Genomic DNA, 26672 nt, shown 5'->3' on the forward strand with positions numbered 1-26672 from the left:
GGGAGGGGAACAGCAGAGGGAGAGGGAGAAGCAGACTCCCCGCTGAGCAGGGAGCCCAACGCGGGGCTCGATCCCAGGACCCCGGGATCACGACCTGAGCCAAAGTCAGACACTTAACTGACATCAGCCATTTAACTGATGTCAGACACTTAACTGACTGAGCCACCCAGGCGCCCCCTACATGATCATCTTCCTAGGAAGACGCCAGACACATTGGATTAGGGGCCCACCCTACCCCACTGTGACATCCTCTTAACCACTGACATCAGCAACAGCCCTATTTCCAAGTAAGGTCACATTCTGAGTACTAGAAATTAGGATTTCAACATATCCTTTTTTTTTTTTTTTTTTGGAGGGGCGGGATTTGGAGAGGTGGAGGAGGGCAACTTCAACCCTTAACCAGAACTCTTCTTTTTTTTTTTTAAAGATTTTATTTATTTATTTGAGAGAGAATGAGATAGAGAGAGAGCATGAGAGGGGGGAGGGTCAGAGGGAGAAGCAGACTCCCTGCTGAGCAGGGAGCCCGATGCGGGACTCGATCCCAGGACCCTGGGATCATGACCTGAGCCGAAGGCAGTCGCTTAACCAACTGAGCCACCCAGGCGCCCCAGAACTCTTTATATATTAGCAACACTAGCTCTTGAATTGCAATGATGATTCCTTACACGGCAACTCAGTGGTGGAATTTGAGCTGCAAGGGGCTAGAGATGGGGAGAGCTTTCTTCTTTGTATAGATTCTTTCTCCTCTGGACCCCTTCTTCTCCCCAGGGCAGCTCGACCCCCTGAAGCCAGAGGGAGGCATGGCCAGGAGGACCAGTGGAGGAGAGGATGGAAAGAGGCTGGGGGCTTCTAGCTCCTGGTTCTTGTCTCCCCAGAGCGGCAACACTCAGGGTGATCATTATGCGCGTGTTGGCCCTGGAGCCAGACTGTTTGGGTCCAAATCCTGACTCTGTGCCTACAGGCCCTCATAGGCAAGTGACGTAGCCTCCTGTATTCTTTTCTTGTGGCCGCTCTAACAAATTAGCATCAATTTAGTAGCTGAAAACAATAGGAATGTATTCTCCTGCAGCACTGGAGGTCCGAAATTGAAAGTGAGTCCTCAGGGGCCAAAATTAAGGTGTGAGCAGGCCCGTGCTTCCTCCCGAGACTCTAGGGAGCAGGGTCGCCTTGCCTTTTCCAGTAGCTAGAGCGGCACTCGCAGCATCTCTCTGTTCTTGGCAACCTCCTCCACCTTCAAAACCGGCAGCAAAGCTGACCCTGCCTTCCTCCCCAAGGACACTTATGATTACATGGAGGGCTCATGGGGATCATCAGGATACTGTCCCTGTCTTGAGATCCTTGACTTAATCACACCTGCAAAGACCCTTTTTCTACATACGGTACCACTCACAGTTTCCAGAGCTTGGGACCTGGAGCTCTTTGGGGGCCAGTTTTCAGCCGACCATGCCTCTCTAAGCCTCAGTTCCCTCAACTGTGATATAAGATACTGTGAGGATGCACTGATGTATCCAGAGAAAGCGCTCAATGCCGGGCTTAGCACGAGGACTCAATAAAAGGGGGGCGGGGAGCCTCATTTAAAGTTTCCCCTTTGAAAAAAAAATTTATTTTTATTTTTATTTTTTTATTTTTATTTTTATTTTTTTATTTTTTTATTTTTATTTTTAAAGATTTTATTTATTTATTTGAGAGAGAGAGAATAAGAGACAGAGAGCATGAGAGGGAGGAGGGTCAGAGGGAGAAGCAGACCCCCCGCCGAGCAGGGAGCCCGATGCGGGACTCGATCCCGGGACTCCAGGATCGTGACCTGAGCCGAAGGCAGTCGCTTAACCGACTGAGCCACCCAGGCGCCCAAAATTTTTTTTAATAAAAAATAAAATAAAGGGGCAGCTGGGTGGCTCAGATGTTAAGCGTCTGCCTTCGGCTCGGGTCACGATCCCGGAGTCCCGGGATCGAGCCCCGCATCAGACTCCCTGCTCGGCAAGAAGCCTGCTTCTCCCTCTCCCATTCCCCCTACTTGTGTTCCCTCTCTCTCTGTGTCTCTGTGTCAAATAAAGAAATAAAATCTTTAAAAATAAATAAATAATAAAATAATAAAATAAAATAAAAATGAACGTTTCCACTTTGGGCCTCAGTTTCTCTACCTGGAAAGAGAGGTGTGGAGTTCAGGGGTTTCCAGCTTTCATTCCCTGAGGCAATTCCTCTTCCCCCCACCTTTTTTTGTTTTTTTGCAGAGGGAGGCCCTGAGAGGAGATGTCCCCACATCTGGCAGGTGGCCAGGCCAGGATGGGAAAGCCACATCAGTGTCCCCTGGAGCTGGGGAGGAAATGGCCACAGCCGCAACCCCACCGACAGCCAGGCCAGAGGCGGTCTGGTCCCGAGGCGGTCCGGTCCCCAGCTCAGGCAGGTGGCAGGAGGCTGAGGACGGTCCCGGACGGACGTGCGCTCACATGCGCAATTTCTCTGCGTCTCTACTTGCTCTCTCTGAGGGCCATCGGGGGTCATTCTCTCCAACTCCCTCTGCCTCTGTCTCTGTCTCTGCCTCTGTCTCTGTCCCTCCATTTCTCACCATCTCTGTGCTTCTCTCAGGTGGAGAGATCTCTCTCCCTCTCTGACTACCCTGGAGTCAGTCCGTCGGTGGTCTCTGTCCCTCTATCTCTCTCGCTGTCTCTCCCCCTCTGTCTCTCTGGATCTCTCTCCCTCTCTGACTCTGCACGAGACTCTCCCCTCCTCAGCCTGGGGAAGCCCCCGAAACCTGTGGGCCTCCCTCAGGACCCAGCAGGCAGATAGGAACCAGGCGAGGCCCAGGTGAGTCATGAGGAGGAAAGAGAGGACATTCCTGCCGCTTTTCTGGGATTGTGCACACGCCCAGCCTCCTGCCCGCTCCCTCCCGTGACACGTCACTGGACCGCACAGATGTGTGTCACCTGAGGGAGAGACAGAGGGAACGAGTCACAGAAAGACAGAGAGACAGAAAGACAGGCCTAGAGAGACATTAAAAACAGAGACAGAAAAGAGAGAAGCAGAGAGAGAAACAGAAGGAGACAGGAAAAAAGATAGAGAGACACAGACAGGGAGAGATAGAGTGACGGAGTCAGAAAGAGAGAGACACAGGATTGAGAGAGACAAACAGAGACAGAGACAAAGAAAAAGACCAAAACAGAAAAAGACGGACGGAGAGACACAGGAGGGGAACAACAGATTTGGAGAGACTAGAGCGGTCTGAGGTGGGGATGGCGGGCTCCAAGATATCCCCTCATTCTTTAAATAAAAAAACAAATAAAAGGGGATGGCCTCAGAGCAGTGAGGTCATCCTGCCAGGAAGCTGGATCCCAAGCCCAACTTTCTATTTCCCCACCTCAGTTGGTCTTCACACCAACAGCAAGAGGGGCCCTACTTTCCACATGAGGGAAGCCTAGGCTCTCAAGGGAAGACATCTGTTGGCCCAGGGTAGCCAAGGAGCAGTCCAGTTCTGCAGCCATTATCTCCCCTGACCTCAAACCCTCTCCCCACCCCCCTGGAGAGAAAGCTCTGGAGAGCCGGCCCAGCAATAATCAATGGCGGTTACAGTCTTTTTCCACACACCAGGTGGTGTGCAAGCACCCTGGGTGCATTGTTTTATGCCCCTAGCACACCAGCCCTGGGAGAGAGGCACTGGTGAAGGAGCTGGAGGCACAGAGAGGTTAAGTAACCTGCCCAAGCCCACACAGCAGTGAGTAGCTGGAATTTGAACCCTCCCAGTCTGGTGCCAGCTCCCATATCTTAAACCCTAGGCTCCACTGCCTCTTAGAAGAGAGGATTTCTTTGGGACTTTTCTTGCTTTACCTTAAAATTATTACCTTAATGCTTCAATGAATTAGTAAGAATAATAATGCTATCCTCATTATTATAGTGGTAGAGGTCGCTACTACTTAACTCATTGTCTGCTATCCTCGGCCTCCCCTATTCTGTTCAAGCCACACTGGCCACTCGCTGTTCCTAGAGCTTATCAGGACACCCCCGCCTCAGGACTTTTGCACTGGCTGTTGCCTCTCCCTGGAACTCTTCCTGGATCATCTACCCAACCTCTGCCCTCACCACATTCAGCCTCTGCTCAAATGCCACCTGCTCAGGGAAGCCGGGGCAGCACCACCCCACCTACAACCAACCATGCCTCACTCGTACCCTTGTACTTCCTGCCTCCTGGTTTGTTGTTCTCTGTTTTACTTATCACTGCCTGACAGCCATAGATCAAATAACACATATTTACTCTTCATTGTCAAGGGCAGGGACTATACTTTGTTTCCTGCTGTGTCCCCAGCTCCTCCTGGATCAGTGCCTGGTACAGAGTAGGTTCTTGGTAAATGCTGAAGGAACTTGTTGAGCCCTCCTGTGGGCCAGCAACTGTTTCAGGCATTTTCACCTGTGTTAAATTGCTCTGATGGGTCAGAAACACGTGGAGATGGAGAGACTAGATGATTTTATCTTTTACATTTTATTTTAGTTTCTTTGTTTTTTTTTTAAGAAAATGAGAGAGAGAGCACACGGGAGGAGGGAGTGGGTGGGCAGAGGGAGAAGGAGAGAGAGAATCTTAAGCAGACTCCATGCTCAGCGCAGACCCCGATGGGGGGCTGCATCTCACCACCCAGACAGAGACCATGATCGGAGCAGAAGTCAAGACAGACGCCTAACCAACTGAGCCAGCCAGGTGCCCCTACATTTTATTTTACTTTTTAAAAAACTGAGTGAGGACCTTTACAAACAGGTAGAAAAAGGAAACAGAATGGCATGTAAGTTACCCTGATAAAAAACTGATACAATATTTTGCCTTTCTTTTTTCCTAAAGCATTTTAAAGTAAATGCAGACAGCCATGACATTCACCTCCAGGTATTTCAGTGAGTGTCTGTAAAAACTAAGAACAATTTCCCGCATAACCACAAAACCATTTTCATAACAGCAATATCTACTTCTTGGCTGAAGTGTTTGAAGGTAAATTAGAGCCATTATATTCTTTCACCCCTCAAATATTCCAGTGTGCATCTCTAATGATACAGACATTTCCCCACATAACCACAACACCATTATCCCTCCTAACAAAACTAACAAAAATCCTAACTATAACTAATGATCAGCCACAAATGTCCCATCAGGACAAGTTTCTTTTTTTTAAATGTTATTTAAATGCAATTAATTAACATATGGTATATTATTAGTTTCAGGGGAAGTGTTCAGTGATTCATCAGTTGCATGCATGTAACACCCAGTGCTCATCACACCAGGGACCCTCCTTAATGCCGGTCACTCGGTTACCCCATCCCCCCACCCCTCCCCTCCAGCAACCCTCAGTTTGTTTCCTAGAGTTCAGGGTCTCTTATGGTTTGTCTCCCTCTCTGATTCCCTCAGGACAAGTTTTAATCGGAGTGCTGAGGTCCTTTGCCCAAGGTCCCAGAGCAGGAGGAAGGAGAACTGGAATTTTGGGGTTGGTGGTTTTTTTTTGGTTTTTTTTGGTGAAACAAAATATATTTTATTTCAATTATACTAGCACAAGAAGGCCCAGGAAGGCCATGGGGAATGCTCGGCACCAGCAACTAAAGCCCACACCGGCTGGCCGGGACTGCTGTTAGCCCTCGAGCCCCTGCCGCATCCGTATGATCTGGAGTAAGGCGGCACACCTTCGTCCGTGTGACCCTGGGCAGCACCAAGATGTGTCCGATAAACTGCAATCAGGGCTTGGCGCTGCTGCAGGGACTTCGCTCGGTGCTGCAGGGTGTCCCTCAGCTGGCCCTGCCTCTTGCTGGGACTCGCGCTCTGGGAAGAGAGCTGTGAAAGCCCACTGAGTGTGCGCCCCTGCAGCGTGGAGACGGCTGTGTGACCACGGCCACATGAGTCAGAGCCGAGCCTCCCCCCCCGGGCCCCACTCCTGTCTGGCCGCGCCCTGGCAAAGGAAGTTTTTGAGGAGGAGGGGAAGGAGGGGGAGGAGGGGGAAGCACCCACGCATCTGGGGCTGACTCGCTCTTTCGCAAAATCTCTGGGAGGAGCCCCGGGGGCACAAAACTGTCTGGTTCCCCGGGCCAGACTGAGAGGGGCAGGGAGCCACACGGACTGGAGCTGCGGCCAGACATGGGCCGCCCGGGGCTGCTGCCGCTGCTGCTGCTGTCGCTTCAGACCTGCATTCCAGGTAGGGACCGGGCGCCCAAAACACCTGCGCGGGGACACCGGGGCCCGAACGCAGTGAAGAGGGGGGAGGGGCGGGGGGCTCCGAGCTGGAGGAGTTGGAGGAGGGCGGCTCAGCCCCCAGCCCTCCCCCTCACGGAGTAATCCTCCAGCCAGCTGCAGCCCCACGCAGCACAGGACCCGGCCAGCAGTCGGTGCTCGGGAATACTCGTCGAGCGAAGGCTGTTAACGGCCGCCGAGTGAGTGCGCTCCTCTAAGCTCCTTCCCTGCAGTTTCAAACTGGACGGGCAGAACTATTCTAGCCCTGCTTCACAGAGAAGGCAACAGGCTCAGAGCGGTCCTGGAGTAAGGGGGATTCTGGCCCGCAGCTCTCTGCGCCCGGTCGGGGCTCCCCGCACCCACCCAGCCCCTGGAAAGACCGGGCGCACGGAGCCTCCTGTTACAAAAGATCTAAATAGAGAGGCCGAACGTCGCAGAGACAGGGGCTGGGGGAAGCCAGGGCTTGTCCCTGGAGGACCCTTCCCTTTCACTATCCCCTAGCCACCCTCTCAACTCCTTTCCCGGGAAATGTACAGGAGAGGGTTGAAAAGCGAGAGGAAATTGAGAAGGAACTGAGTCAGGGCGGGGCGGTTCAGGCATGAATAACCCGGAAAGGTCTCCGGATCTTTCGCGGCCAGGAATGAGTAATGACTCTAGAAGACTGCGAATTTGTGGTGGGGAATGGACCCCAGCAGGGAAGGCCGGGTGGGCGGGTAAAGGTGTTGGGGCGGGGCTAGTGGGCCAACTTATAACCACAGGACGCGCTAGTGGGAGGGGCGAGAAACTCGGGGGAGGAGCTGGGGGCGGGGCGAGAACCTCCGGCGAGGAGCTGAGGTGCTGGGAGAGAACTTCGGGGAAGCTGTAGCAGTTGGGGTTAGAACTTCCCGAGGGCTGATGGGTGAAGTTAAAACTTTGGCCTGGACTGATGGGCGGGGAGAGAATGTTGGGGAGAAGCTATGGAAAGGAGTAGAGTCTGGGGGCATTAAGGGGGGGGATAGTCAGTGGGGGTCACCGGGAACTGGGGTAGAACGTAAAGATCAGCTGCAGTTGGGTGAGGGTAGAACGCCCTTAGGAGAGCTTGCGAAGCCGAATAGACCGAGGGCCGGTGGAATGGGGGAAAGGACCTAAATTGGAGCTGGGCTGGAATATCCAGATGGACAGAGAGGGTGGGGATTGGACTCAGGATAGGCCCCGCGCTGATACAGAATTCAAGGGAAAATGAGCCAGGGCGTGACTTTAGGGAAAGACTGTTGGAAGGGATAGAACTTTAGGGTAGGGGGTGTAGATAAAACGTGGGGTTATAGATAGGCCGGAAGTACTGCTGACCCGAACCCAGTGTTGGAACCAAAGGGCGGACAGAATGTGGAGCGCGAACCTGAGTGCACAAGGCCTGGAGACTTGGTCCTGGTATTGGGGCATGAAGGAGCAGGGAGGGGGAGCACCGCTCAGAGCTATAACAATCTCTCCTCTCCTCCCTCTTACCCTGCAGCCTCCTGGAGCTTGCAGTGCATGCTGTGTGGGAGGATCGGGAAATGCCAGGTGGAAGAGTGTGCCAGTGGCCAGGACCTCTGCAGGACCACGATCATGCGCATATGGGAAGGTGAGATTCCCCACTACAGCGCGACAGGGAACCTTATTTCACCAGTAATCAGGGAAATGCAAACGAAAAAGACAAGGAGACCCTATTTCATACCCACCAGATAGACAAGCTTTTAAACAATTTGACAATGCAGGGATGGATGAGGATGTGAAGCTGCAGACCCGGTTAATGCGGATAAATTCGTGCATGCACCGCACAGAGCAATTTGGCAATATCTAGTACAGATGATGATTAGCATACCCTCCTGCCAGCAATCCAACTTCTAGGAATATAGAAACCCCAAAGAACCTTGAACACACATGCCTGGGGACACACGTGTAAGAATGTTCTTAGCAGTTATGTTTGTGATACGGGTTAGTCATCAGTCGAGGAGAAACATTATGGTATAATCACACAATGGAATGCTCCACAGCAGTTTATTTATTTATTTTTTTAAAAGATTTTATTTATTTGACAGAGAGAGACAGCAAGAGAGGGAACACAAGCAGGGGGAGTGGGAGAGGGAGAAGCAGGCTCCCCAAGGGGCAGGGGGCCCGATGTGGGGCTCAATCCCAGGACCACGGGATCATGACCTGAGCTGAAGGCAGACGCTTAACATCTGAGCCACCCAGGCACTCTGCTCCACAGCAGTTTAAATGAAGGAATTTGGAAAAAAAAAATAATAAATAAATAAATAAATAAATAAATAAATAAATGAAGGAACTTGAGCTGTAGGTATTAAAGTGGATACATCTCAAAAACATCAGGTTGAGAGGGAAAAAAGCATGTTTCAGGGTATGATATCTTTTAATATAAATAGTATATAACAATATGCAATAAATAATGTATAAATAAATAATAGTATACATTATTATGTGTACCTAGTGTGAAAATCACCTACACCAGTGGTTGCTTCTGGATAGGGCATAAGGGGAATGGGATTTGGGGGGGTGAGCAGGAGGCTTTAACTCTATCTTTTAAATTTAAGTTCTTTTAAAAAATATCTGAAACAAATATAGCAAAATTTTCTAATATTTTATAAAATTTGGTGATGAATGCACAGTTATTTATTGTATCATTCTCTTATGCTTTTTGGCAAGCTTGTAACATTTTTCCTTTAAAGATTCCTATTAGAGGCATCTCCCTGCTAAAATCACTAAGCTGAGAGGGAGGGGTAGGTGGATCCAGACAGCCTCAGTGACAGTGTGGTCACTAAGAGGGGTAGGCTCCCTGTGGTGGGAGGGTGAGGAGAGGAGACAGCTGGACCCCAGAGAAGAGGCCTGGCAAGGATCAGCCCTGGAAGAGGGTGACCTTAGGACCAGGAGCATCAGAGGCTGGTTGGGTCCAGGGCAGCCTTTGGGGTAACAAAGATACATTCTTCACAGGAGGTGAAGAGCTGGAGGTGGTGGAGAGAGGCTGTGCCCACCCAGAGAAGAGCAACAGGACCATGAGCTATCGGACAGGCATGCAGATCATCACTCTTACAGAGACCCTGTGTGGGACTGACTTGTGCAACCGACCCACCCCTGGTGAGCTGGGCAGCCCTCACAATCCCCAACCCCGCACGCATCATTCTCCTGATCCTGTCCCCACCAGCCCCGACTCACAAATGCCAGTTTAACAAAAAGACTTAGAGAGGCTCAAGTTCTCCAGTTCCCACAGGAGAGGGTGGGAAGCCACAGATCCATGTTGCATGGTCATGTGTGCAGATTCCTCTTTCTGGGCCTGGCAAGAAAGGAAATTGGTTAAGGCCAGGCCCGTCCCAGTGACATCAGTAAGCAGAGCACCTACGCAACCTGTTTCTCGTTCAGCCATGCTGACCTCAAACTTTCGTCTTTTGGCGGAGGCTGAATCAGATGTTTATTTTCAAGGAAGTGACAAGAGAGGGGACGCTGGCTTCAGCTTTCTGTTAGATGTGCTTAAGGAAAGCACTGATAATCGAGTCTAAGTTCGAATCATAGATAATATTCAGAAGATTTAACAATATCAGTCAATGCAGAAGGCATTGATCAATCCTGGACCCCCCTCTTTAGCTGATGGATCTTGGAGACATAGGGTTCTAAAGAGAGACTTGGGAGTGGTCAAGGGTCCACCAGCAAGCTTGGAGCGCAGCTGTCAATTCAGTAATTTAATAAGTGGTAAAGTGATTATCAGCCTCCATTTCTCAGGCCATTTTACCCTGCTTGTGGCGACTGGAATAGTTGGTAAAACCACATCCTGTATTTATGTGATACTGGGGATATAGAAGTGACCAAGACACTTTGGGCCTTAGCATGGGCTTACAGTCAGTAGGGTGGGAGTGGGGGTGACAGACCCATCACCAAGCAGTGACTGCTCAGATTAGTCAGAGCCAGGATGGGGAAGCACAAGCAGAGGGGTCAGGACCATGAGACCTCTGGTCTGAGAGGGGCCAGAGCTGTAGTTGGGAAGCACGTCCAGAATTTTCAGGGCTGAGATAAGGGAAACAGCGGCCAGAGTGATCAGGGCTGGGATGAATGAAGAATAGGGGCTGTGAGACCCTAGGGGAGATAACTGGTCAAAGAAGTTTTCCTCCAGGAAGCAACAACTAAGCTGGATCTTGAGGGATGAGCAGGAGTCAGACTGTTAAAAAGACGGTGGAAAGGGTGTTCTAGGAAGAGCAACAGACACCAAGGCCCAAAGGTGGATGAAAGTAGTATGACTGGAGGAAGGAAAAAACAGGGCAAGAGGAGCTGGGAATTGGCAGGGTCATATTACACAGGGCCTTCTAGGTTGTGGTGAGGAATATAGACCATACGGGCGGAAGGGGGAGGTCATAAAAGGGTTGAGGTTTTTTTGTTGGTTTGTTTGTTTTTTAGATTTATTTATTTATTTGAGAGGGAGAGCACACGACAAGTGGGGGGAGGGGCAGAGGGAGAGAATCTCAAGCAGACTCCCCACTGAGCGAGAAGCCTGATGCAGGGCTTGACATCATGAGCCATGAGATTGCAACCTGAGCCAAAATTATGAGTCAGATGCTTAACCGACTGAGCCACCCAGGTGTCCCAAGGGTTTTTGTGGGTTTTTTAAAGATTTTTTTTTTATTTATTTGAGAGAGAGAGAGAGAGCGTGAGCAGGGGGAGGAGCAGAGGGAAAGAGAGACTCTCAAGCAGACTCCCCACTGAATGTGGAGCCAACGGGTTGGGCAGGGGAGAAGGTTCGATCCCACAACCATGAGATCATGACCTGAGCGGAAACCAAGAGTCTGACACCCAATCGACTGAGTCATCCAGGCGCTCCCGGTCATAAAAGGATTTTAAGCAGAGAGTGTCACGATCAGATTTGTACTTTTGAACAAATGATTCTGACCTCAGAGGAGAGCAATGATGGAGGGAAAGTAGACGAGGGCAGTCCAACTTGGAGGTGGGTGAGGTTGTCCAGATGAAGAAGAGAGTAACTGCATTAGAATGTCAGTCATGCTCATGGAGAGAAGTGGGTGGATTTTAAGAACTCTTTAGCAGGTAGATGAGCAGGACTTAGTGATGGATTAGACATGGGGGAGGGTTTGCAGTTCTGGTCATGATGGAGTCACATGTATCAGACTAATCTGCCAGTGAAAGCCAGAAAAGCTGGACAAATTATAAACAATTACTCGAGGTCACTGGAGAGCAGCTAATGAAGAGAGGACCTTGAGGTGCTATAATCTTTGAAATAAGGGAAGCACAGAAATTGAGTTATGCAGAAAGCTGGCTTTATCCTTGAGTGCACTTTCCAATTCACTGCTGTGAAGGGGAAATAAAACCCAAATAAGAGAGATCATTGCTAGACTGAGAAGCCAGGGGTTAGAGTCTTTCTGGCTGCCAGAGCGTCTGAAGAATGAGAGGTAGAGTTCGGGAACGTATGAAACCACAGAAAAGGGAGTCCCCAAATCTGCATATTTCCTTTAAGTCATTGGCAAGCTGTACATGCACAGGGTGAGACTCCAAGGAACTCAGCAGAAAATAGTATCTGGGAAGCTACAGAACTGAAAAAGGATTCCAGCAGGCATATGATGCTGGAGAAACCAAAGTTGCAAAGTTGGAGAGAGAGGCCTTGGTAACCACCCCAAGCTTTCTGCTAAGACCATACCCTAGGTGTAAGGGCAAAACTGAGAGAGACCAGCCCTAAAGATTCCTACATTTGATCTTCAGCAGGAAGAAAACTGACCTTCTTGGGAAGAAAATAACATTATTTAGAGCCTTTCCAAATTTTCATTGTGATGTCTGGCATCTAATCAAAACTTACAAGGTACCCCAAAGAAAATTGAAAGGACCAATTAACAAGAAACCTAGAGACAAATCCAACAGTAGAAATAGACTCATAATGATTCAGATAGTGGAGTTATTAGATAGGGAAATTTAAAATAGCCACGATCAATATAGTCCAAAAAAGGGGCGCCTGGGTGGCTCAGTCGTTAAGCGTCTGCCGTCGGCTCAGGTCATGATCCCAGGGTCCTGGGATCGAGCCCCGCATCGGGCTCCCTGCTCGGTGGGAAGCCTGCTTCTCCCTCTCCCACTCCCCCTGCTTGTGTTTCTTCTCTCGCTGTGTCTCTCTCTGTCAAATAAATAAATAAAATCTTTAAAAATATATATATAGTCCAAAAAAATAGAAGAGAGGATAAACTTTAACAGAAATGTGGACTCTATTTTTTAATTCTAAAATTTTTTTAAAATGTTTTATTTATTTATTCATGACAGTCAGAGAGAGAGAGAGGCAGAGGGAGAAGTAGGCTCCCCACCTAGCAGGGTGCCTGATGCAGGACTCGATCCCAGGACCCTGGAATCATGACCTGAGCCGAAGGCAGACGCTTAACCATCTGAGCCACCCAGGCGCCCCAGGAGTCCATTTTTTTAAAAGAGTCAAACAGGAGGGGTGCCTGGGTGGCTCAGATGGTTAAGCGTCTGCCTTCGGCTCAGGTCATGATTCCAGGGTCCTGGGATCGAGTCCCGCATTGGGCTCCCTGCCCCTTGGGGAGCCTGCTTCTCCCTCTGCCTCCCTCTCTCTTTCTCTCTCTCTCTCTCATGAATAAATAAATAAAATCTTAAAAAAAAAAAAAGAGTCAAACAGGAAACACAGAATAGTGACTGAAATTAAGAACTCAATAGATGTGCTTAATAGAGCCCAGAAGCAGTGGGGCAAAAGGATTAAAGAACTAGAAGACAGGGCAGGAGACGTCTCCAGATTGGTGCCTAAATGTGGAGGATCAAGGAACCTGCCAGGTTTCTGCCCTGGGGTACTGAATGGGACCACTGCAGAGATATGGAATTCAGGAGAAAAAGAAGTTTAGAGAAGATGGAGAGCTTCCTCTGGGGCATGTAGAGATTCAGGTGTTTGAGGGATAGCAAGATGGCCTCTCCAGGAGGCAGTTGGGTGTACAGGTGTGGAGCTCAGAGAGAAGTTCCCAGCAGATGCGTGGAAATGAAGCCAGGTCAATGGATAACATCCCCATGGGAGAGAGTGTGCACTGTGAGAAATGAAAAGGGCCTAAGACAGAACCCTGAGGATGACCCACATTTAGAAGAGTGACATAAGAACAAGAGTTTATGAGGGGACCTGAGGGTGGTGTGATGGCGGTGATGGCAATCCGTGTTTTCATTTTCATGGAAGTTCATGTGAGAAGACATGGGTTGTTGGCATTTTAATTATTTTTTCTTTAGGGTTGGGGAAGATTTGGCCTTGGATGTAAGTGATTCACCTAATTCCAGCAGCTGGCCTGCCGGTTGAGAGAGTGGCTGAGACAGCCCTCTCCCTTATGTAGGACTTGGCCCCAACTCAACTTGGATATTTGGGATCAGGAAGGGGAAGGCATACCAGGCTTCAGCATGGTGTGAGCCAAGGCCTGGCCGGAGGAATGACTCTAGTGTTTCCAGGGAAAAATAATTCACCCCCTTGGCCTGGACCAGCAGGTGTGAGAGGCTTATCACAGATCAATCAATCAAGCGAGGCTTGGATCCCTGACCCAATCGGGTAGTGCATTAATTATCTATCGCCTCAGTACAGATTGTCCCAAAACTTAAAACAAAAATGAGCAGGTATTATTTCACAAAGTTTCTGAAGGTCAGATTCTGAAGAATCTGGAAGTGGCTTAAGTAGGATGGTTCTGGATCTTTCATGAGGTTGTGGTAAAGATGACAGCAGAGCTGCCATCATCCCAAGGCTCCCAAGGGAGATTTACTCACGTGGCTGGTCCCCTCCCGTGGCTTGGACAAAGGCCTCAGTTCCTCGTCACGTAGACCTCACCATGGGGTGTCTGAGCGTTCTAACCGCATGACAGATGGACTTCCTCCAGACCAAGTAATCCAAGAGAGAGCCAGGAAGAAGTTGCGATGCCTTTTATGATCTAGCGCAGGAATCATACACCATCATTTCCGCAATATCCCATTAGTTACACGGGTCAGCCCTATTCTTTGTGTGTGAGTACCAGGAAACAGGGGTCACTGGGGGCCGTCTTGGAGGTTGGCTACCACAGAGAATAATAGCAGGGCTTTAAGCAATTCTTCATTCATTCATTTAACAAATATTTACTGGATGTCTTCTCTGGCTCTGGCCCTGTGCTGGGTGGTGTTGGGACACAGTAATGATCAGAACAGCCCTGGCCCCACCTCCTGGGGCTCAGAGTCCAGTCAGACGGGGATGACCCAAAGTGGATGTGGCTGGGAATGGGGAGCCCAGTGGGGCACATTGATGCAGCCTCCGATGTCAGGGAGGACTTCTTAGAGGATGTGAAATTTGAGATGATGCCTGAAGAATGAGTAGGAGGAGACAGGGAAAGTAAGGAGCCGAGGGAGCGTGTTCTAGGCAAGGGCTGGATGCCAGTCAGCATGTACGTTCAGGAACTGTGGGAAGTCATGGGGAGTAGAGTTTGAGGGGCTAGTGGAGGGAGATGAGACAGGAGAGGTGGCCAAGACCCAGAGGTCCACACGGAGTAGCTTGGATATTATTCTGAGGGCACTGGGGAGCCATGGAGAGGTTTTGAGCAGAGCAGGCAGGGTCACATTTGAGTATTAGAAACATCCTTCTAGGGCCATGTGGGGCTGCACTGGGTGGGGTTGGGGGGCAAGGATGGAAACCAGGAGGCCAGGTATTTGAAGAAGTTCTGACGTGGTCATGGAGCTGGAAAGGAGGGGATGGATGCTAGAAAGATTCAGGAGGTGGGATGGGCAGGGCTTTGATGATTGGCTGAAGGAGGAATTGATGCTAAGTTGAGTCTTCAAAGGAGCTAGATTTCCGGAACTCTCCCCATGGAGTCTCACCCTCCTGCCCCTCCCCGAACAGGTCGGACTTCCACCTTTCCCCGAATCCGAAGCCGTTACCTCGAATGTGTTTCCTGCGCCTCATCAGATCTGAGCTGTGAGAGGGGCAGGGACCAGAGCCTGCAATGCCGCAGCCCTACAGAACAGTGCGTGGAAGTGGTGACCCACCAGAGCCTGGAAGGTGAGCTCCAGCCTGCCAGCAGCATCTCCCCCCTGCATTGCTCCTCCCCAAGGCTGCCCTTAACAAGGACCCCAGCATAACAAGGATTTAAGCAAGGTAGAAGGTTAGTTCTCTCACACACAAAAAAGTCTAGTGATAGGAAGTCCTGAGCCACTAGGACAGTTCTACCATCACCAGGAACCCAGATGCTTTCTCATTTCTTGAATATTGTTTCCATTCTCACAATTGCCTCATAGTCCAACATGGCTGCCAGAGCTCCAAACCTCATGTCCAAGTTCCAGGAAGGAGAAAGAAGAAAAGGAACAAAAAATAGGCATCCCTCCTTTTGTGGGGGTTCTCCTTTCTGGAAGTCCCATAAAACCATTCTATTTACATCACATTGACCAGAACTTAGCCACATGATTATACCTATGGAAGCTGGAAAATGTGGTTTTGCCTAGATATATGGCTGCCCCAAATAAAATGAGGGTCCTATAATGAACAGTGAGGCAGGAAATGGACAGATGACTGCTGCGGTGGTGGGCAAGGCCAGTCTCAGCCCCTGAACAATCTGACCTCTCTCTTCTGCCCCCGACAGGCAGTCCAAGGGATGAGCACCACACCCGCGGCTGTGGCAACCTTCCGGGCTGCCCAGGCCCCACCGGCTTCCACAACAACCACACCTTCCACTTCCTGCGGTGCTGCAACACCACCAAATGCAATGGAGGCCCAGGTGAGGGGGCAGGGGACCCACGCAGCATGAGGCCGGGGTCGGGGCAGGGAGGTGTACCTGGGCTGCTGCCCCTCACTCGCAGGCCACCCCTCCTCTCTAGGTGTCCATCTCCCCTGAAAGCCCCTCCTCAAAGAAGGCTTGTGTGGAAATTCATCGTGCCCATCAAACCTTTTCCAAAGACCCCTGCTTTATACTTCCTTGAATCCTTCCGCAGCTCACCGCCCTGGTCCATGCCACCGGGAGCTCTTGCCTAGATTGTTGCGATGACCTTCTCACTGGTCCCCCTGCTTCCGCTTCTGCCGCCTACAGCCGATGCTCAACACAGCAGCAAGGGTGATTTCTTAAAAATGTAAACCAGAGCATGTCACTCTCCTTCCTCAGGCACTGCAGCAACTCTTCTTTGCTCTCAGAGTAAAATCTAAAGACCATCCTATGCCCTCTGTAATCCAGCACCTGTCTGCCTCATGGTCTACATTGAGTTCCTGCAACTGCCAAACTCTCTCCTGCCTCAGGGCCTTTGCGCATTCAGTACCCTCCACCAGGAACACATCTCCCCCAAGAGTTTACCGGGCTGGCTACTTCTCATTTGTTAGGTCTCAGCTTAAAGTATTGTCCTCAGGGAAACATTCCCTGTCCCTCCCCTCCACTATAATCTCACTCCTTGGTGTTATTCTGTCTCCATAAACCAGTACCGTCCAACAGAACTTTCCACGGTGATAGAAATGTTCCATATCTGTACTGTCCAATATGGTAGCCACTAACTCATATGGCTGTTGAGCACTTGAAATGTGAAACTGAACCTTGAATTTTAGTTAATACGAATTCATTTCCGTGTAAATGTAAACAACCACACGTGGCTGGTGACTACCATATTGGACAGTGTAGGTCTGAGCGGTAAGTGCTGTAGGGCAGGGACTGTTTTGTCTTCCACAGCTGCTCGCCCAGTGCCTGGTCAGATAGGGGCTCAGGAGGAGCGGCGAGGTGGGATTTCTCTCACAGATTCTATAAAGAACCCCCCAGAAGGGGCGCCTGGGTGGCTCAGTTAAGCGTCTGCCTTTGGCTCAGGTCATGATCTCAGGGTCCTGGGATTTAGTCTCACATCTGGCTCCCAGCTCAGTGGGGAGTCTGCTTCCTCTCCTTCTGCCCCTCCCCCCGCTCATGCTCGTGCTCTCTCTCCCGCTCTATCTCAAATAAATAAAATCTTTAAAAAAAAAAGAAAAAAGCCCTCCCCCTCTGAAGACTGCTGTTCCGATGCCTGACCACTAGGTGGCTCCATGACATCTCAGGCTGCGAGTTGACCGTTCTAGGGGAGGTAATGCAAGGAAGGACACCCCTCACCCCACCTGCCCGCACCCCCATACTAATTTCCTTGGTTTCTGTGTCACTTGTCTTCTCCCAAGTCCTGGAGCTTCAAAACCTGCCTCTGAATGGCCTCCAGTGTTACAGCTGTGAGGGGAACAGCACCCATGGATGTTCCTCCGAAGAGATTGCCCTGACCGCCTGCCAAGGCCCCATGAATCAATGTCTGAAAGCCACGGGAACTAATGGTGAGCCCTTCCAGGAGGCTGGGAGAGTATATTTGTGGGTGGGGGCTTGTGGGCCACAGGTCGACTTCAGGGAGCTGGGTCTTCCTGTGGAAAATGTAGGACTTCCTTCAGGAGGGTGCAAAGTGTCGTCAGGAATGAGGACTTCATTAAGAAATGAGCGTTCCCGCCACAGAAATGTGGACCTCTCTGGGGGTGGGACTTCCCACGAGGGGGTGGGACTTCCCACGAGGGGGTGGGACTTCCTGCGGGCGTGGCGGGCTTCCATCCTGTGCCATCCTGGGCAGGTCTCTGTTCCAGTGGTTCTCAAACCTTTTCATCTCAAAATTCCTTCGTGCTCTTAAAAATTATTACTTATGGCAGATATAGCTATAGATATTTACTGCATTAGGATTAAAATTGAGATATTTTAAGAGATGCAAATTATTAATTTATTTATTACTTATTTTTTTAGAGAGAGAGCCCGCAAGTGGGGGATGGGGAGAGGGCAGAGGGAGAGGGAGAGAGAGAATCTTAAGCAGGCTTCATGCCCAGCATGGAGCCCGCATCGGGGCTTGATCTCATGACCCTGAGGTCATAACCAAGAGTTGGACGCTTAACCGACTGAGCCACCCTGGTGCCCCTATTAATTTATTTTAAAATAAATTAATTTAAAAGAAAAATACAAAATAAAACCTCATTCCATGTGAACATAACATTTTTTACTTAAAAAAAAATGACATTTTTCACAATGAAAACATTTAACAAGAAGACTGCTGTTGTTCTACCATTTCGCAAATCTCTTTCATGTCTGGCTTAATAGAAGATGGCTGGATCCTCATCCTCATATGGGCTTCTGCGTTCAGTCGGCTGCAAGATCACATGTCCCAGGGTTTCTGGAAAACCCCCACTGTACACTCACAAGAGTGGAAAAGTCGAATGATGCTTTAGCATTATTATGAGAATAGTTTTTGACTTCTCGGTTCCCCCAGAAGGGTCTGAGGGACCACACTTGAAACTGCTGCTTTCTTCAGGTGGGATCCGCCAGAAGGTGGCAGGTCACCCGGTGAGCACTGCAGGCCCAGCCCCAGGAGCGGGGAGTCTCATGCAGTCTTCTCTCTCCTCAGGGCTGGGCAACCCGAGCTACACAGTACGAGGTTGTGCAACTTCCTCATGGTGCCAGAGTCTCCACGTGGCTGAAGCCTTCAGCCTGACCCATCTCAACGTCTCATGCTGTACTGGAAACGGCTGTAACCACCCAGTCCTGGGTCACCAGCCCCGCATGGGCGGCGCCTCCCAGCCTGGTCCTGCCCACCTCAGCCTCATGGCCACCCTGCTTATAACTGCCAGACTGTGGGGAGGCACTGTCCTCTGGACCTGACCCCCCACACTCCCCCTTCCCTGGCTGGATCCAGAGGAGCCCTTTGCCCTCCGCTCAGCTCCCAGCCCTGCAGACTTGCTGTGTGACCTCAGGCCAGTGTGCTGCCCTCTCTGGGTCTCAGTTTTCCCAGCTGTCTCACGGAGTTGCAGAACCAGGGGAGAAAAGCTGGAGAAAGACTGCAGGCCAGCAGGAGAGGTCTTGTTATGTTAGCATTGTTGTACCATTGTTGTTATTATTAATATTTGTTTTATTTAATATTTTATACTTAAAGATTTTTGTACCAGCGAACAAGGCCTGATCTTCCCTTCTCCGTAGCATCTCTCTTTGAGAGGATGAATGGGCGGGGGGGCACCTTTCACCCACCTCCTGGAATTGGGGGTCACATTGTAGGACCCAGGCATCTGGGGCCCCAGCCTTGGGAGCAGTTCTCCATGGGCTTCCATCCTAAGCCACCTCCACATCAATTTCTGGGCTCCAACTCACTCACTCAAGCACGAACTTTCCAGTCTCTTCTCCCAAGCTCCAAAGGTCAAGACTACTTTGTTGTTCTAAGGAGAGGCATCTGCATTTCCTAGGGGGTTCTGAGACCCGAGATGAACGGGAGGGATAATCTGATGGCCAGAACTCCCTGGGGGCCCTGCAGTGAGGAATCAGGACAGGACTACATTTCCCCAGATGCCCCGGTGGCAAGAGATAAAAGCTGGGCTCTTTTTCCTAGAATGCCTTCAGACTGACTGAGAAAAAGAACTCTCATTTCAATTGGCACCCTTGGGGCACAATATTGAAGAATTCACGTTTCCTATGATTTGCTGAGGCAAGCCCAAAGAGACAAAATTACGTTCCCCAGGACCCTATGGCTAATGAAGAAAAGATAAGACATCTTCCATGGTATTTGAGGGCAGGGAAGGGACGGGTTTCTTTTTAGGACCTCCTCAAATCACATAGCACTGAGCGTCACTGTGGTGGCTTAAAGAGGTAGCCTCAGTATCTCCAGCTCTTTGAACGTGCGTGGCTCTGGGACTGCTTTGACCATGCCACGTTCTGGGCTTCAAGAAACTGGCTCTGGGGAAGCCAGCTGCCATGTCAAAAGCTTCCTGTGCTGAGGCTGCCGTGCTCTGGGGACGCCCACACTATTTCATGCATGGACGCCATGTGGGGAGAGAGCCCCAGATGTCTCAGCCATCTCAGCCCAGACACCAGACAAGTGGGCGAAGGAGGGGCCCTAGACGTCGCAACCCCAGCAGATGTAGCATGCAGGAGAGTCGGGAAGCCCAGCTGTTTTTGTTTCCCAGGACTGCTGTAGTAACCAACTTTCAAACTGGGTGGCTTCCAGCAACAGAAATGTATGCTCTCAGAGTTCTGGATGCTAGAAGTCTGAAATCAAGGTGTTGGCAGTGCCGTGCTCTTTCTAAAGTCGCTGGGGAAGGATCCTTCCTGGCCTCGTCCTGGCTCCTGGGGGTTGCTGACAATCCTTGGTGTTTCTGGGCTTGCAGCCATGCTACTCCAATCTCTGCCTCTGTCCTCACGTGGCCTTCTCAGTCAATGTGGCTGTGCGGCTCCAAATCTCTCCCTCTCCTTACCAGGACACCACTCATTGGATTTAGGGACCTACCCTAATCCAGTGTGACCTCTTCTTAATCCTATCTGCAAAGACCCTATTTCCAAATAAGGTCACATTCATAAGTCCTAGGGGTTAGAACTTCAATGTATGGGGTGGCGGGGGGAGGGGGGACACACAGTTCAATCCACAACCCCAGCCAGCAGCCAGAGCCAAGGTTTCAGATTAAGTGGCCCCATATGAACCATCGCACCCACCTCCAGCTGTTCCAGCCAGCCCATTTGGGCCCCGGTTCATCGTGGAGCAGATATGCACTGATCCTGCTGTCCCTTGCTCAAATTCGTGACCCACAGAATGGTAAAAGAAAAAGGTTATGGGGGTGCCTGGGTGGCTCAGTTGGTTAAGCGACTGCCTTCGGCTCGGGTCATGATCCTGGAGTCCCTGGATGGAGTCCCGCATCAGGCTCCCTGCTGGGCAGGGAGTCTGCTTCTCCCTCTGACCCTCCCCTGCTCATGTGCTCTCTCTCTCATTCTCTCTCTCTCAAATAAATAAATAAAATCTTTGAAAAAAAAAAAAAAAGAAAAAGGTTATGGTTTCACACCACTGAGTTTTGGGGCATTTTGTTATGCTGCAATGTTAATGGGAATAGTCATTTGTTTGGTAGTTTGCTAACCCTCCCCACTATAATCTCCATAAAGGGCAAGACCTTTATTTGCTCACTACTACTGTATTCACAGTACCGAGATGAATAATCCTGGAACATGGCAGGTAATTAAGGAAGAAAAGAGGGAAGGAAGGACAGGAGGAAGGAAAGATCACATCTTTAGTCTCTTACAACAAAAACTCGCTAGGGCTCTATCTCTCATGATGCCCTACAGCAGAGATGAGGCCAAGATAACATTTTCTGAGCTGCTCTACAATTAAAATTGAGGGTGGTTTCCCCTTTCCCATGATTGCCTACCACAGAAGTTGGAGGCTAGGATTACATCCACGGGGATGCCCTCCAGCAGAGCCTGGAGGCTAGGAATACATTTCCCATGATGCCTTGCAGCAGGAATGGAGGCTAGGACTGCATCTGCCATGAGACCCTGTGGCAGAGACTGGGGGCTAGGATTACATCTCCCAGCATGCCCTCCAGTGAGGATCAGAGGTTTGAAATACATGTCCCATGATGTCTTACAGCAGATCTTGAGGCTCAGGATACATTTCTCGTAATGTTCTACAACAGAGTTTGTGATCAGGACCTCATCGTTAATGGCTCCCAAGTTTTTGTTCAGGGATTTCGGCTGCAAGAAATAAAATCCGTTTAAGCTGACTTAAGCAAAACGACATTATTGGAAGTTTAGAATCCAAGCAAGAGCTAGGTCTCTGGGCCTCACTAGGGACAAGAAATAGAATTGAAAAGCTGTGTGAAATCAAGGTTGTCTCCCTTTTGCAGAATCTGTCTCTGTCTCTGTCTCTCTCTCTTTCTCTCTCTGAATGTGTGGTTTCCCTCCTGGGCTTCCACTTTATTTTTCTGTCTCCGCATAGACCCCCTTCTTCCGCCTCACACACAGTAGCCAAATATGCCCTTGAAATGTCAAGTACCAAGAACTCCTCGTGTCCCAGTTCTAAAACTTGAGCTAGCAAACAGACCCTGATGGGGTCTAGTTGGGGTCAGTCCTCTGCCTCTGACCCTCTCTGCTACAGCCAGGGAAGTTCACACCTAAGTCAGGAAGCTGGGACAGTTGTTCGGGTCATGAACAGGCATCCATTGCTCCTGCAGCTCTCGTGGTACAGTATGCAGCCCACTCAGCCAGAGCTGGAAAAGCAATCTCTCTGAGAGGAATCCTACCACGAGGATGGGAGACCAGCTGAAAAAGTGAACTGTCACTCGGAGTATTTTAATCTGCAAGCAGGGCTGCCTCCTTATATTCTATATGAATCAGAAACAACACAGAGGCCAGGGATGTATGCAACCGGACACCCAACTCAAAACGGTTGAAACAAAGAAGAAATTGATTATTTAAATGACAAGAGATCATACCCTAAAGGATCCAGTCAGGCTTGTCCACCTCATGGCCCCAAGATGGCCGCTGCAACTCCAGATATCATAGCCACATTCAGAGGCAATAACAAAAGGCCATCTCTTCTTGGGTCTCTTTTTTTTAAAACAAAGATAATTTAACCCAACACTTGCAAGCCGACTTGCCCTTACATTTTATTTGCCTGACTTGTTTCATACACCTATGCCTACAACAATCACTGGAAGGGGGCATAGAACCATCATACTGAGCAAAATATATTCAGACCCCACTCCTGAGGTTTCCCTTGCGTCATCTGGCTACTAAAGAAAGGGAGATGCCTGAACAAAATCAGGATTCTCTTAAAAAGGAAAAAGGTTGGGGGGGGGGGTGGCGCCTGGGTGGTGCAATCAGTTAAACCTCCGACCCTTGGTTTTGGCTCAGGTTCTGATCTCAGGGTCCTGAGATCCAGCCCTGCCTTGGGCTAGCGCTCAGCGCGGAGTCAGCTTCAGATTCTCTCTCCCTCTCCCTCTGCCCCTCCTGCTCATGCTCTCTCTCTTTCTAAAATAAACAAATAGGGACACCTCGGTGGCTCAGTCGGTTAAGCATCTGCCTTCAGCTCAGGTCATGATCTTGGGGTCCTGGGATCGAGCCCCCCGAGTCAGGCTCTCTGCTCAGTGGGGAGACTGCTTTTCCCTCTCCCTCCAGTGGTGCTCTCTCTATACATATATATCTCTCTCTCAAGTAAATAAATAAATCTTTTTTAAAAAATAAACAAATTAATCTTAAAAAAAAAAAAGGAAAAAGGGGGAAGGAATGTGTATTAGGGGGGAAAACACCCAGTTTTTCTCCCATAGATGGAAAAACCCAGTTCTTCCCACTGTGTCTTTCTCCTGTGTGCCTCCTTTACCTTCACTGTCACACTCACAACACTTCTGGTCACCAAATCTGGGGGAGTTCTCCCACGCCCAGCAATTCTCTGTGACATGGGCTGGGTGTCCCGCAATTGAACTCAACTCTGACACGATCTACCTGGAGAAGGCATCAGATCCCACAGGCAAAGGGCTCAGGCCCACAAGCACACTCCTCTCCCCACTTCAGATGCCGATCACAAGTGCAGGCTCTCGCCTGTACTTCTGACCCATTGGTTAAAAATCAGAGGTTCCCGGGCGCCTGGGTGGCTCAGTTGGTTGAGCGACTGCCTTCGGCTCAGGTCATGATCCTGGAGTCCCTGGATCAAGTCCCGCATCGGGCTCCCTGCTCGGCAGGGAGCCTGCTTCTGCCTCTGACCCTCCCCCCTCTCATGCTCTCTCTCTCATTCTCTCTCTCAAATAAATAAATAAAATCTTAAAAAAAAAAAATCAGAGGTTCCCATGACCCCCTCTCCGGGTTGGATTAATTTGCTAGCGTGGCTCACAGAACGCAGGGAAACAGTGTGCTTACATTTACCAGTTCATTATAGAAGGATATGACAAAGGATACAGATGAGCATCCAGACAGAAGTGAGGCTAGGGCAAGGTATGCGGGAAGGGGCGTGGAACTCTCCACGGCGAGCACTTTCCCAGCATCTTCACAGGCTCACCAACCTGGAAGCCCCCCAAACCTTGTAACTTTTGCAATTTTATGGAGGCTTCATTCCATAGGCATGATCATTCTCTAACTCCATTTTCCACCCTTCTCCCTTCTCAAGAGAATGGGGGGCAGGGCTGAAAATTCCAAGCTTCTAATCACAGTTTGCTCTCTTGGGTGACCAGCTCTCTTCCAGGAGCCGTCCAGAAGCCCACCCAGAGTCTCCTCATTAAAATAAAAGACACTCTGGGGCAGCTGGGTGGCTCAGTTGTTGAGCGTCTGCCTTCGGCTCAGGTCAAGATCCCAGGGTCCTGGGATAGAGCCCCACATAGGGCTCCCTGCTCCACGGGAAGCCTGCTTCTCCCTCTCCCACTCCCCCTGCTTGTGTTCCCTCTCTCTCTGTGTCTCTCTGTCAAATAAATAAATAAAATCTTTAAAAAGAAAATAAAAGACACTCCTATCACCCAGGAAATTATAAGGATTTCAGGAGCTCTGTGCCAGGAACCAGGGGCAGAGACCAAATACATACTTCTAGTATCTCCCAGAATGATATTGAGTAAACAACTAACAAAGTCTGCACTATCCCAACACTTCCAAAAATTCAAGAATGGTCAACTCATGGTGTACCCATCCCACCCCCCATAGCAAGCCCAGCAGGGGGCTCCCCAATATAATTTCTCTTTTAAAAAGCTGATTTCACCTCTGACCTGAGGGTGGAGGGAGCCTGTGGTTCATGTTTAATTTAATCAGCATAATCTCATCCCCTGGCCATTGATATTGGTTCAGTGATAGGTAGGTGGCGTCATCTGGGCCAATGAAACCTAATGAAAAGTTTTCTAGAAGCTTCTGGGGGAAGTTATCTCCCCACTCTGCTGAAGGAGCTTCTTAAAGCTTCTGCTCCCCCTTTCTCTCATCCCCCCTCAGTCTCCTTCAGTCTGGCTCTCTCCATCCGTCTTGCCATTTTCTCTCTCTGCCCCTCTCCACATAAGAAGGAAAGGTGTGGCCCCAGTCATCTCGCAACATGAGGGCAGCCATTTACCCTTAGGACAGAGAGACAGACAGGCCATGCTGACACTTTTTTATATGTGACCCAATTCTCTTTCTCTTAAGCCACTTGGGTTGGATTTGCTGTCACTTGCATGAAAACTCTAATGGGTAAAGCACCCTGGTCTTTGACAGGATGGGGACAGGACCACCACTCTCCTGGTGTCCTCAGAAGGGAGAAATGGTGGGTCCCAAAGAAGACAGATGAGAATCAAACCAACATCTCCCGGGTGTTGGATTCTCTTCAGCTGGAGCAGGAGACATGGGTTAGAGCCATGAGGGCAAGGGGACCTATAGGTTCTTGGGGGAAAGACAACTATTTGCTACCTACCCCCTAACCCAGTATCCCACATCTAGGTCAGACACCTCTCTTCCACCTATCCTAAGACAGAAAATGTGAGGCCTCTTTCCCTGTTTACCGAAGGGTAACCTGAGAATGGAAAAGGAAAGGAGTTGCTTGGAGCTGGGGTCCTGGAGACACAGATGTTGATGGGAGATTTGGTCCCGAGAACAGTGAGGATCCTAGAGGTCCCGAGGACTTGGGGGTTGATGGGAGTTTGGGTCCCAAAGACAGACAGGATGCTGGGAGCTGGACACTGAGGACAGAAAGGGTATCTGGAGCTGAAGTTCCCTGGTGGGCCTGGATGTAGACTATTTTGGTAGTGACGGAGATAAAGAGCAAGAATTTTCATAGTCAGCATATCTCAGTTTACCTAGTTGTCAAAAGGGCATGGGAGAGGTTGAGATCTCCTACTTTCCATGGTTTCTCACTCTTCCCGGGTCCTAAGGGTGATAAACTTGGACCAGGTCTACAAGGTCCCACAGAAGTGGGCTCAGGGAGACCCATTCCCAGGAGGGAGAAGGGACCCAAGTCTGGAGGGGTGAGGCAGCAACAGTGATGGGAGAGACATGGGAAGGGCACATGGAGTGTGGGGGACTCAAAGAGATTGGGGCAGGAAGAGCAGGGAAGCTGGGTGGGGAAGCTGGTCGCTAGGGTCTGGGAGGCATCCACAGGAGCCTCTCCCTCTCTGGGGCTCAGGACTCAGGCTTCCTTCCAGTTGGTTCACTTCCAGGGGCCCCTTTTGGGAGAATGATGCATGATATGGAAACACTGGATCCCCGGGTCTGGAAGGGTGGGGCCTCACCCCAGCCCCGCCCAGCCCTGCCCTGGGAGTTCTTGGACCTGCCCAGACATCCCTCTGCTGCCTTCCCGGATCTCGAGTTGACTCAGTTCACAACCTGTCATGTGACACCTTCACCTTCACTCACCTGTCCACAGAACACCTCTCACACTCACCTTTCCCACAAAACACTCCTCCTCCCTCAATGCTCACAATCTCACACAACACTCGCCTCCGCACACACCCAAACCTTCACACACACCCCTCACAGTTACCTTCCCCTTTCCCCTTACCCTCACACAACACCTGCACCTTCACACACCCTTCCACCAACACCCTCACACTCACCTCTTCACACAACACCCACAACCTCTGCCCTCACCCGGCACCCTCCCATTCTCCCGCACCCCCTGCACCGCCAGCTCTTGGGGGTCGCACCCCCACCATCCCCCCTCCCCATCGTCTCGTGGCCCCCCTGGGTCTCCCGCCTCTCTCGTCCCGGCCTGGGCCCCGCCCCGGCCCCGGAGCCCCGCCCCCGGGCGGACAGGGGGCGGGGCTAGG

At 50.4% G+C, this 26672-nt stretch overlaps 1 protein-coding gene across 3 annotated transcripts; it reads left to right on the forward strand.

The window, feature by feature from the left end:
• The first annotated feature begins 6049 nt into the window (after window positions 1-6049).
• Window positions 6050-19747, forward strand: PLAUR (plasminogen activator, urokinase receptor). 3 transcript variants are annotated; one of them, XM_021681128.2, is made up of 7 exons: window positions 6050-6155; window positions 7680-7790; window positions 9155-9298; window positions 15042-15200; window positions 15778-15912; window positions 17313-17459; window positions 18563-19741. In XM_021681128.2, the coding sequence occupies exons 1-7, from the start codon at window positions 6098-6100 to the stop codon at window positions 18814-18816; spliced, it is 1008 nt and encodes a 335-aa protein (XP_021536803.1). In that variant the 5' UTR covers window positions 6050-6097; the 3' UTR covers window positions 18817-19741. The 3 variants fall into 3 exon arrangements, with proteins under 3 accessions (XP_021536803.1, XP_044778030.1, XP_044778031.1); XM_044922095.1 differs by lacking the exon at window positions 15778-15912 and having other exon boundaries at window positions 15042-15205; window positions 17309-17459; window positions 18563-19747; XM_044922096.1 differs by lacking the exon at window positions 17313-17459 and having other exon boundaries at window positions 18563-19747.
• The last annotated feature ends 6925 nt before the right edge of the window (window positions 19748-26672 follow it).

This window comes from Neomonachus schauinslandi, chromosome 16 (assembly GCF_002201575.2).
Source record: "Neomonachus schauinslandi chromosome 16, ASM220157v2, whole genome shotgun sequence".
NCBI lineage: Eukaryota > Metazoa > Chordata > Mammalia > Carnivora > Phocidae > Neomonachus > Neomonachus schauinslandi.

What these genes read in the sequence shown, in the direction of transcription:
- PLAUR (XM_021681128.2), top strand. Translation starts at nt 6,098, where the DNA reads ATGGGCCGCCCGGGGCTGCTGCCGCTGCTGCTGCTGTCGCTTCAGACC. An exon ending in GACCCACCAGAGCCTGGAAG is followed by an intron (nt 15,201 to 15,777) that starts GTGAGCTCCAGC and finishes TGCCCCCGACAG; the next exon opens with GCAGTCCAAGGGATGAGCAC. An exon ending in GAAAGCCACGGGAACTAATG is followed by an intron (nt 17,460 to 18,562) that starts GTGAGCCCTTCC and finishes CTCTCTCCTCAG; the next exon opens with GGCTGGGCAACCCGAGCTAC.